The 12,871-nt window shown below is 38.0% G+C and overlaps 1 protein-coding gene across 3 annotated transcripts in view; it reads left to right on the forward strand.

Annotated features, from left to right (window-relative positions):
- Positions 1-12,871, forward strand: part of NKAIN2 (Na+/K+ transporting ATPase interacting 2) — an 841,972-nt gene that overhangs the window by 807,748 nt on the left and 21,353 nt on the right. For all 3 annotated transcript variants that reach the window (XM_012721331.1, XM_004673826.2, XM_012721341.1), the window contains one exon: positions 9,621-9,681. In XM_012721331.1, coding sequence (XP_012576785.1) covers positions 9,621-9,681 — 61 coding nt within the window. The remainder of the gene's footprint in view (positions 1-9,620; positions 9,682-12,871) is intronic.

Genomic DNA, 12,871 nt, shown 5'->3' on the forward strand with positions numbered 1-12,871 from the left:
CTTTAGATTCTCAGTGCTGTGTTTTAACCTTCTGCGCCCCCAGGGAGGGCCCTAAATTAGTAATTTTTACATCCTTTAAAGAGATACCCAGAAGTAAAATGTCTGGGTCACAGCGGAGTTATGTTTTTAATATTTTGAGAAAATCCCATACTGTTTTCCATAGAAGCTGGACCAGTCAACATTTCCACCAACATGCAGAAGTGTTTCTTCTCCACATCTTCACTAAGACTTCTTGTTTCTGGTCTTTTTGACATAGGCTGTTCTCAGGGTATGAAGTGATATTGCATTGTGGTTTTGGCTTGCATTTCTCTAATAATGAGTGATGGTTAAGTATTTTTTCTTGTGCCACTTGGCCACCTGTATGACTTCTTTGGAGGAGTATCTAGATTTTCTGCCTATTTTTTAATTGGGATATGTGGTTTTTGTTGTTTTTGCTTTTTTTTTTTTATGTAGGGGCTCTCAGATATATTATGTGCAAATATTATCTTCCATTAGGAAGGATGTCTTTTTATCTTAACAATAATTTCTTTAGCTGTGAAGAAGCCTTTAGTTTAATGTGGTCTCATCGCTTACTTTTACCTTTGTTTTCCTTGCTGTTAGAGTCAAGTCCCAAAGATATCCCTAAAGCCTATGTTGCAGGTAGATGTGTCTCTTTTTTTCTATGTACTTTATGGTTTCTGTTATTACACTCAAGTTTTTAAATTTTGTTGACACAATTTTTATGTATGGTATGAGGTATCAGTTTCATTGTTTTGTATGTGGCTGGCCTGTTTTCCCAAAATGATTTATTAAAGAGAAAAATGATATGTATTTGGCTCCTTTGACATAGTAGCTATACAAATGTAAATATGTAGTATATTTGTATCGATGTAGGGTTACTTATGGGCTCTCAATTTTATTCCATTGGTCTTGTATTTTTATTCCAATACCACACTGCTTTTATCACTATAGTTTTATAGTATAACTTGAAGGTCTGGCACTGTGACACCATATTCTTCTTTTTTGACAGAGTTTCTTTGACTTGTGTGGGTCTTTAAAGCTCTATATACATTTTGTTAGTGTTTATTCTATTTCTTTGAATAATACTATTGAAACTTTAATAAGGATTGCAATTAATCTGTATATTGCTTTGCGTAAGATGACTATCTTAGCAATGTTAATTCTTCCAGTCTGTGAGTGGGGAGTGTCTTTCCATCTCTTTGTGTCTTCTATTTACTTTAACATTATTCTATAATTTTTATTGTACATCTTTACCTTCTTTGTTAAATTTATTCCTAATTATTTAATTCTTTTTGATGCAATGATAAGTGTATTGTTTTATTGAGTTCTTTTTTTTCTAGACATTATTTCCATAAAGAACCAATTTTTTAAAAATTTATTTATTTATGCATACAAAAATTGGGGGTCCAAGCCAGAAGCACAGGAGGAGGGGAGTGAGAGGATTCACTAGAAACAGAGTAGGGAGCAGAACTGCTGGATTGGCTGAAATATATTGCTGAGAGTAGCATCAAGCAAGACAGGAGAGGTCTGCTGGGCCATGTGTGTAGCTCCCTGGCTGGGGATTGAACTTGTGCTGCAGTGGCTGCTGATTGCTTCAAGGCGCTGTGACTTACCACCTTGCACCACCAGGGAGGCCCCCCAAAAGCCAATTTTTTATATTGATTTTTTAACTTGCCACTTCACTGTACTGTTTCTTAAAGTTTTTTAATGGGATATTTAGGGCTTTATGTGTATATTACCACGTCATCTGCAAATGATAAAGCCACACTTTTGCAGGCCTCTTTACGTATAGTGTCCCTCTGGTTAACTGTTCTATAATAACTCCTATAAAATATTTGTCAGTTAAATCTAATATATCTGTCATCCAGATCTGTGTTAACTTCCATTGATTTTTTTTTTTTTTGCATTCAGTTTGAGATTTTCTTCCTTAATAGTGTGATGAGTACTTTTAAATTGAAACAGGGGTATGTGGATTATTGTTATGAGACTCTAGATCTTTTTTACAATTCTCTAATGCCACTTTGGCAGGAGAAGGAGAGACTTGTTTCTGCCAAGAAGGAGTGAATGTCCATATAACCCTCAGCCTCCATGAAAACTCAAGCAAAAGAGGACTTCTCTGAGGCTAGAGGCAATGGGCAATGGAAGTTCTTGTCTCCACTCAGCAGTCCCTGTTACCACAACTGGGAGGTTTATAACTTCCTTATTATTGTCCCCAGGTGACTTTGTCTTACAGTGTCAGAGAAGAAGATTGGTCTCATTCATACTGGGTATTGACACAATCTGATTCTCCACTAGGTATCACCTCAGTTGAAAGGTTAGGAAGTCCTTCCTTACTGCACAGTGAGGAGAGAACTCTAGGTCATCCTATATGCCCTTTACTTAGATTGGTAAAAAAGTCTTTTTTCTTCACCATGGAAATGAAAGTCCAGTCTCCCTGATAGATTTTTTTAGTCTGACCAGTAGTGAAATCTTGGCTACCCATCATTTCTTGCTATGGTTAAAGAGAAGAACTACAAGTTTCCATAATAAGAACTATTATTTTCTCAAAACTTTTGTCTGGCAGCCCTCCCTGGTGGCTCAGCGAGTTAAAGCACTGCACTAAGAAGCCAAAGCCAATTCCACATGAGTTCGATTCCCGCCTGCCCCAGAGGTGACCACATGGTGTGGCAGATCTTTTCTGACCCGCCCACTGCTCCCCTCAGCAGTGTACTTAGTCGATCTGCTTGTTCTGCTCCCCACTCTGTCTCTGGTGAAGCCTCTCGCTGCCCTTGAGCCTCTGGCCTGTACCCCAGTTCTGTATGCACGGATAAATAAATCTTTAAAAAAAAAATTTTGTCTGGCCCCAGCAGCCCCCTCCTAGGGTATCTACCCGAAAGGCACATAAACACTGATTCAAAAAGACACCTGCACTCCCATGTTTATTGCCACTTTATTTATAATCAGAAAGACATGGAAACAGCCCAAATACCCAAAAGTAGATGATTGGATTAAAAAGATGTGGTAAATATGCACAGTGGAATATTACTCAGCAACCAAAAAAATTAACACATGCCTTTTGCAGCAACATGGATGGAGCTGGAAAAGATCATCTTAGTGAAATAAGTCAGAAAGAAAAGGAAAAATAACCAATGGTTTCATTCATAGCAGGAGTATAAAGGACTAGGGGAGGAAATAATACTAATAATGAACAACTATATACCAGAGACAATTTTATGGGGGTGGAATGTGAAATGGAAACAAAAATGGTGGGGGACGAAAGTGCACTGGACTATGGTGATGGCACACAGGTGATCTGGTGATGGGAAGCCCATGGGGATGACAACTGAGATGGGAAAAGGCACAACATGATGTAAAAATAAACTATTATATTAATTTAAAATTTTTGTGTTCCTTTTACAGCTTTTGGCTAGAGAGACTAGGCTTTTGCTGAGGCTTCTTTATCTCATGCATTGACTTTCTGAGCTACTGGCTTCTTAAGCTCTGACTCTGGTCTATATAAAACAAAACAAATTAGTGAACTCACTCCCAACTCCTTTGTTGGGTCCCAAGCTTCCAAATCAGTCCAACTACTTTCTTTCTACCTTTCAATTTCCTAAGTTTGTTAAATATAAAATATACAAGATTTTTATTTGCACTTAGTGGGAGGGTTGAGGAAGAGTGTGCCTATTGCAACATCCTGGAAATAACTCCAAAAAGATAGTATTTTAAACACTAAAGTTATTTTCTTTTTGAATTATTACAATGAATCTCTTAAAATACATACCAAAAGGCTTTGGTTTCCTTTTATCTATTAGCTTCTTCTAAGTGAATTTCTGGGACATAGACTCATAATTTGGTTTGTAGATATAAAAAAGAATTTTAATCTGATTTAGTTATAGAAAGAAAATAGAATTTCCTTTCAGCCAGCATGATAACAAGATGGTATGTAATTCCCTATCAGGTGAATTAAAAGCAAACAAATCATATTAGTTGTTGCAAGGTGAAAGATGAATAAAAATAAAAACATTTAGATTTAACTCTGCTTTGAATGCCAAAGATTAGAACAACTGAAATATTTTGGTTTATTACATATGGATAATTGGATGTTTGTCTAGTATAATACCACTAAAAACTTGCATTATTGTTCTAACCATTCTTAAATAAGGAACAAAATCAAATCACTTTAATTCTCTTCTTGAGGTACCATGACTCCCACTTGCATTGCCTGCAACCTTCCCTGCACTGTGATCGCTCACTCCTCCCTGAACATAATGCACATCGTCCCAGAGGTTTTCTGAGTTTTGTTTGGAAGATGTTCTCTCCTTTGTTCTTTGTTATTCTCTCTCAAAACCCTCCCAGCTGTCAAGATGCTGACCTAAATCCACATCAGGAATTGACTACTAGTTTGGGGAGAGCACAACACCTGGCTTCAGTCTTAAAGAATAAGTTATAATTGTTCCAAGATATGACATTGGGAAGGGAGGAAAGAGAAGAGGTGTAGGTCACTTGCAGGGTTATTGGCAGCGTAATATAAGTTAGACAGAACTGAGAAGAAAAACCACCTGATATGTATATACCAAACACCAACAACTTACTACCTGCATCAATTCTGAGATGAGTAGTGGTGGAAAATGAGGCTGAAAAGAGGGCTAAGTATCTCATTAAGAAGGATTTATGGGGGCCTCCCTGGTGGCACAGGGTTAAAGTGCAGCACTGTGAAGTTATCTTAAACCACTGCAGTGCAAGATCAACCTATGGCTAGGGAGGTGACCCACATGTACAGCAAACTGGTGTATTTCGGTAAATCTGTATCTGGTGAATCCTCTCACCCCCCACCACTGCTGGCCTGTACCCAGTACTTGTATGCATACATAAGAAAAAATCGTTAAAAAAATAAAAACGGGGCCCTTCCTGGTGGTGCAGCAAGTTAAAGCACAGCACTAAAATGCTAAAGCCACTTCAGCATGCGTTCAATCCCCACCCCGGAAGTGACCCACATGGCACCGCAGACCTCTTCTGACCCGCCCCCTGCTCCCCTCAGCAGTGTACTTTGTCAGTAGGCCTGTTCTGCCCCTGTCTCTGGTGAATCCTCTCACTGCCCCTGCACCTCTCACCTGTACCCCAATTCTGTACACATAAATAAATAAATCTTAAAAAAAATAATAAAAATAATAACAGAAAAAGAGGGAAGGATTTATATTCCATGAAAAATGTTATACTTTTTCAGTAAAGCATGGGGTATTCTTTGGTGTATTGATTAGAAAATAACAGATTTATTATTGATATATAATCTAAAGCCCTCCATTTATGGCTTTAATCTGCCTTCACAACTTTTGATTATTGTAGTATGTGGTCCTCAATCCCTTATCAGACAGAACACTAGCTCATCCCTGAACACAGTTGTAATCTCTCTTGCTGGATGAACACACTCAAAAAAATAAGCCCATTTGCCTCTGTAAAAATATACCTAGTCTTGAAAGGGAAGTGGCAAATGTTACTGGACTTGAGTTCTTGAGTTCATTGAGAAATAGAAATAATGGAGACCCTAATCCTGCAGGTATCAAGAAAGAATGTATTAAAGTTTATACAATTCAGCATAAGGGAGTCAATATCAGAGGCAGGGTGTGGATGCTGCACCCTAAAAGGTAGAGGCTTATCTCAGGAGTTTTAAGCCATCATAATTAAAGAGCTGGAATCCTTTCTTTTGCTCTTTTTTCTACGAGGTTATTCCACCATTTAAATTCATGATTTCTTGCTGCCTGTGTCGTCTTCATGATGGGTTCCATATCATAGACTAGAGGGTTGGTAGTCTAAAGGTTTTGTTAAAGATAAAAACTTTATTTCATCTAAAGTATGTATTGGGAAGAGTTTTCTTAGAGACGTAGAGACAGCCACTATCAAAATATGTGTGGATGAACCAGCCTCACATCTCCAGTGGAGAAAATGCTATTTTCTACTTTATAGAAACTTGGTTGGCTTTAGCCAGATTAATGTCCAGTACCATGGAGTTTCCTGAGACTCACAGGACTGTATCCCCTGCCTTACACATGAAGATAAATTAGCTAGGACTTGAAAGCATCCAGTTTGTCACTTAGTAGACATTTGGTTTCCTCCCTCCCACCCCCCCAAGCATATCTTACATCTCTTCAAATTATAATTAAATACATATCCCTGTGGTAAGATTCTAGATTCCTTAAGGCTATGGCTGTATTTACAGTAATGTCTGGAGATATTTTTGCTTGTCTCAATTGTCAACTGTCCTGATTGTACCATGTCATTAGTTAAACATTTTATAATGCATAACAGAAACACAAAGAATTATCCAACCCAACAAAATAGACAAGGTAGCAGTAGCAGAGCCCCATATAATGGGGACATTAGGAATTGTTTAAAATAATTTGAAATTCCTTTTTGGTACATAAATTTTATAATTTGCTATGAGGGTATGTGAAAATTAAATTAAAAATTTACATGATATAGGGAAATTCAGAAGATAGCAGAAGTTTATGTATCTTGATTAATTTAGGGGAACCAAATTTCCATTTGTATTTAGAGGTAACCAATTTAAAAGCTAAAGTTCTCTTAATCAGCAAGCTTTTGTAATGAAATGCAGCAGGATTTACTTTTACATCAAAGGAACTCCCCTGATAGTTAAAGAATGCAACCGAATACAATTAAAAGATCACTGGTAAGCAGAATACAGTGTGTGGCTTCATGTGGTACTGTTAATAACCTAGGATCTAGTGACACTTTAATGAGAAGCTTAAATTTATGGGGCCTCAGTCTCAGAATTTATCAACACTCTTTACCTAGATTTTTGTTTCAAAATAATAAAGTGATGAGTAAGAATCAAAAGGTCTGTAATAAGAAAAATGTTTTTAAAATAATTCAAATATATAATAAACTATTGATAAATCTATAACAATAGCCATAGGTGATAAAAGATTTATGTGGAGAAAGGGGAAGAGCTATTTGGCAAGTGCCCAGTGTGTTTTGGGCAGGTTTGGTGGTCTGGGGGTACCCCTTACCCTATCCACTCTAAGTGGATTCCATCATCTGACACATCAAGACAAACATATTCTAGTTCATAAGACCTTTAATGGGAACTTTAATGTAATTAGTGTGCCATAAAAAAAAAAAAAAGAGAAGGGAAGAAAGATAAAATACTTCTCACACAAAACACCAAGTTACCATCCCCAAATGTCCAGCCAAACAGGGTTGGCCCAAAGCAAGACCACAAGTCTTTGCCACATAGCTTGCCACAAGTCGAAGTCACCTCTAGAGGGTATCATAGGAAGGGACAGAGGTACCAGACAAGTCTGCAAGGAAAAGACCAATATCAAATTCAAGCTAAAAGCTGCCCTGGTTAATCTCCCCACAGGTCTCTCACCCACGTGTTTCAAATATCTCCTTTCATGTCCCCAAGTGCCTGGCACAAGGTCAAGGGCAAGAAATAAGCATGGCTTTTTCACATATCTTTCTGTTCTATATGCCTCCTCCAGATCTCCTTCTTGATCTCCTTTTTTCTTTCTTCTTTTTCTCAGCTAAGTCCTCTCTCCTACTCCCTGCTCAGCAACACCCCTCTGTAAAGTTCCTCTAATAGAATAAGGCAAGGAGACAGAAATAAGAGAGAGGAAGGTTTTATTGTGCTCCCAGGGGGGCAGGGGGGTCCAGGAAGTCGCCCAGTTTACAGGCTAGGGGTCTTTTATATGCCCGGTACTGTGGACCCTGGGGAGGTAGTGGAAAGGTGCCAGTGAGTCTTGCTGTCCTTTTGGTCAGCAGTAGCCTTTTGTTTAGGGTCTTTGATCCTTATCAGAGCAACTACCTAGGGGAAGGGAGCAGCAATCTGGGGCAATTCATCCTGAAGCCCACTCATCTTGATACCACTGGATCCTTTTATCACTCTGGGGGCTGGGGTGGCCTTTCACCTTCCTTGGGTGGGGCTGGGAACCTGTAACTTCCACTTTTTCTGGGGACCACCCTGTTACAAGTGAACTTACCACACCGTAAGCCCCTTAACCTAACCAAAATCAGACTGGTACAGTACAATAGTATCTACTGTAAGAATAATTCCCATAACCTGATGGTTTTGACAGGATAAAAATAAGGATTTTATTGCCCCAAAAATATGTAATTTAAAGATAGCAATGGCAATTTGATTATTTTTTAAAAGTAATATGAAAAAGAAAACCTACTCTGCTGATATGGCCTTAGTGTTGCTCTTATTTGTCTCTCTAGTGTGAGCTCTGGTTTGGAAACTGCATCCAACTATATTCACATTGGACTGGGAGAACATATTTCCTCTCATCCAAGATCTGAAGCAAAGGCCCTTGCAGAATATTTGTGCAGGTCTTCCCCACCCATTCCTCTCCTGAGTGTGGGCACTGATGCTGTACTAGGTTAACTACTATTTTGTGGCATGTCACTTCTCCGTGGGCGACAACTATTGTAGAATCTGCCAGAACATGCTTTTCCTCTCAATCCTGAATTAGAGATTTTTTCAAGTGCCTTTTTTTTAGACTGCTTTTGTCTCCAAATAGTTGCATGCTCATTAGATACCTATCAGGGTACTCTCTGATTTAAAATGTTCCATTCACATCTTCTAGAAATATAACTGTCAGCTAACAAAAACAATTTCATTAGGCTTATCACAGCTGCTCCCTTTTGCCTTGTGCTTTAGCTTCCTGGCTGAAGACTGAAGCCTTCTAGAATGTTCCCTTCTCCACACCAAATATTGTGTAGGGTCAGTACTCTGCCAAATGAGTGCCTGTCAGAAATGTTGTGAATAATCTTCATCACTCTCCTAAGGACATACCTGTAAGGGTTTTCCCAAACTGAATTATATTTAGGGAAAAAACAGTTCCCTCTTAACAGGAATTGTATGTACTCTCTTCCACAGTTGCTCATTAATTTAATGAAATAAATATAATGGAATACAAAATCACACAATTTGGGGGATATTTAGGAAGGGACTTTGCATATGCTTTTACATATCCCTCTTTACATATACTTTCAATGAAACGATTTCCTTGGCAAGATTTCCTTGGCAACAGAATTTGCGTCAGAATGGATGATGTCATGCATATAATACCAATACAACACACTGTGACACCTTGGCTTACTGGTGTGATCCCCTTACTTCTCTTCAGTGTCATTGTAATTATGCTTGCTGAGCATGAGTTTGTGTTATCAGTCTAGGGATTTTCTGACTTACAAAATAGTCATGCAACAAAACCTCAGAATATTTTCCCTCCAAAATATTTTTCTGATATTGACAGTCCAATTTTAGAAGCTTAGGCTACTGAAAAGTAAGCCAGAAGTTGATTGGCATAAATGCAAATGTTAATCCATTAATGAACAGCTATAATTTTTTTTCCTGTCCCAAAAATAACATTTTAAATTGCCTAGCAATTAACAAATCTTACACATAAAAGCAGGTCGGAGTAAAAAGAGTAGTCTATTTTCTTTTCAAAGCAGACATGGCTCGAATCAGGAATCCACACTGTAGTGTAACTCCAGTCCAGTGAATCTTTGGGGAACACTGAATCTGGTGTAAACTACCTGTCTGAAAAACCACTCCCCAGTGAGGTCCAGTACGGTTGCCTTTGCCTTAAGTCTAAAGCATCTTTGTTTTGTTTCAGTTGGCAGGGTTCATCTATGCCTGTTATGTTGTGAAATGTATAACTGAAGAAGAGGACAGCTGTAAGTATTAAAGCTCTATTCTGTTTCTTTCAAGTTCAAAGCATCTTCTTTTCTGCCCTTGCCTAGCCTTACTACTTCTCAGACAATGTCCCCAACGCATCATTAGAACAGGGAATAAGTCTTTTGTACCATCTGGCTAAATTTTTTCATGAAAGTGTCCAATATACTGAAGAAATGGAGAAGCATTCATTTCAAAAACTTTTTTCTCCTTTATCGAAAGGTATTTTTACAGTCTATTCCTCTTTTAACAGTTTCAGCAGAGAACACAGAGGAGAGATTAGAAATGCAAAAATGATTGTCAAATTTGGTTAACTTGACTGTTTTCTTTTACAAAATATTTATTGACTATTGTAACTAGTTAGTTTGAGCCAGAACTACAAATCTGGCTATTTGAAATAGCCAAAGGGATAGCTTTGCAATAGACAAAGAGATTAATTCAAGAAATTTGAAAAACCAGATGTTCATATTTCCTTTCTGTTCCTTCAAATGGATACAAATGCCTAACATTCTGTGTCAGTCTCAGCATTGATTTTTATTTTAATTAATTCATTTATTCATACAGAATTGAGGTACAAGCCAGAGGTGCAGGGGTGGTGAGAAGCTTCACCAGACAGATCAAGCAAGTACACTGCTGAGGGGAGCAGCAGGCGGCTCAGGAGAGGTCTGCCAGGCCTTATAGATCACTTCAGGGCGGGGATCGAACTCTCACTGAAGTGGCTGCAGCCAGCCTGCAGTGGTGTGTCCTGTTGTGCCACCAGGGAAGGCTCTCAGTATTGAATTTTACTGCATGATTGAATGGTGACTAGGTGGTACCCTTGTACCTAGAGAACTATAAGTGGTGCCATCATCCTCTGCTCTTCTAGTAATGGCAGGTAGAAGATCTTTCTTTTCCCTCGCCACCTAAGTATCTTAACAGGAGGACTGAATAAATTACATCTATTCTCTCTCTGTACTATCAGGAGTACTTGCCCATGCAGCTTTGTTAATATTTATTTTGATGAAAAATCAACATTAGATATCATTTTCATGGTTTCCAAATATATAGTGACTGGGTTTTGAGAAAAGGGATGGCTAGTTGAAAAGGCAAGTGTCAGTTTATCTGTTATAGGATTATTTGCAGAAGGTATCCAAAGAAATATGTTGCTTTTTTACTCTCACTTTCTAATCACATGCAAAAAGACAAGGGAATATCAGTTAACTAATTTGGAAGAGGCACTTTTAAATTATGCTAACACATGATATAAAATCAGGAATATATATTACTTATTAAGTATCTAAAAGCAAATGGTTGCACTCTCACTAAATAAGCATCTGTAAAACACTCCTCAAAGCATCCAGTGTTGTGTCAGATTTTGGAGTTTTTCAATTGAGTAATATATGATCTTTTACTTCTAGGAGCTTGTCATCCAGTAGGGAAAAACTAACAAATAAGTATAATAAACCCTGCAGAATGTATAATGGGAAGAGATGAGATCAGGAAAAGCTTTCACATCGAAGGACACTTTTGAGCTTGATCTTGAAAGATGAATACGCTGGGTAGCTGATGTGGAAGTAGATGATCCCAGGCAAAGGTGAAAAAGCACCAAAGCGTAGCACAGCCTGACTGGCTGGGGACAAGCCACTAGATTAATAGCGCCTGATTTCATTGTGCCTGAGGCAGCACTCAGAGAAGATTGAAGAGCATGAATGAAAAAAGTAGTAAAATGGTTATGACAGAGTAAAGAGTTTGAACTTCATTTTGTAAAGCACGATGGCTAATGAGTTGTCAGGCAATTAATAAAAGAATGGCTTCATCAAAAATGGTATTGGTACAGGGGAGGGAAAGCTTAGAGAATGGAAGACTAGTGAGGACATCATGAAAATGACTGAGATAGGATAGAAGGGAAGGATTTAGAATGGTATTGGAGATGGAGAGGGTGTGTATGTGTGTGTGTGTGTGTGTGTGTGTGTGTGTACGAATTAATGAATGGAATGATTAATGGGCTATAGATGGATACTACATAAGGACAAGAAATAGATGGTAGATTTCTAGGTTTCTAGAATGAGTGAAAGAATAGAAGGAAAATGGGGTTTGAAAGGATGGGCATTCAACAATTGGTTCAGTCTGAGAAATTGCATTTGAGGTACCTAATGAATATATGAGAAGATATCTAGTGAGTATTTGTCTTAAACACAGCATATTTATCCAAAGCTTAGTAAATGTAGATACTACATGGATTTTAAGATGTGAGGTGATGTAAGTTCATTCATATATTACCATCCAATTTATTTTGCTAAATTCAGATGAAAGCAAAGTCTCCAGGTGAAATTTCATGTGGGAGTTGAACTTTCCCTAGACTATAATGTTTGAGTTCATTTCAGAGTGATGCCAGTGTATTTTGATCTTCAGAAAATACTGACATACCAAGTCTCCCAAACATATAATCAGTATCTCTCTCGAAGAGTATGTTCCAAAGGGGATCCCAGAAATGCTAATTCCATAAAGTATACAGCTCAAAAAAGACACCAAAGACAAGTATGTTTGACACCCAAAACTTAGAATGTACATATTAACACCTCTGAGAGTACTGAGTAAAGATGTTCCCTTTGTCCCTAAGCCAAACTTTGTTTTAACAATATTATGTTAAGTGAAGTATGGTGAGGGTAACAGAAGATCAAGTAGAGAAGCCATAAAGATTTTACGGTTCTCATAATTCCCTGGGAGAATCTAGGCTACTCAGGTGAAGCACCAAAGTTGGGGGTGGGGGAGTGGAGATTGAGAGAGAGCAGAACTGTGGTAAACTATGGCTTCCATTGAAAGCAATAGTCATGGCAAGGGCATGGGATTGGCTCATTCAGCTTGCACATGGCATCCTGTGAAATTCGAGTTCACTAGAACTGTCAGAAGATGTGCTGTGAGGCCATCTAAATCCTCAGACATTATGGGTGAGACTGAGTTTCCTTGGAATACCAGTGGTCATTTTGTGAAAGTGACAGAAATTTAAATATGGTTAATGTAAGTTTCCCAAATACTTCAACAAAAACTTTTTCCCTAAGAAGGTTTATTATTTCAAAGAATGAGAATTTTAGGGACTTATTTTAAAGAAAATATGCCTAGAACAAGTTTTTGGACAAAATCCATGTAAATGCCAGGGGATTTGAAGTCACAAATACCTTTTGGATATTTCAAGCATCTAATAAATTTTCCAAA

The sequence above is a fragment of the Condylura cristata genome, unplaced genomic scaffold, assembly GCF_000260355.1.
Source record: "Condylura cristata isolate star-nosed mole 26May11 unplaced genomic scaffold, ConCri1.0 scaffold00001, whole genome shotgun sequence".
In the NCBI taxonomy this organism is placed as follows: Eukaryota; Metazoa; Chordata; class Mammalia; order Eulipotyphla; family Talpidae; genus Condylura; species Condylura cristata.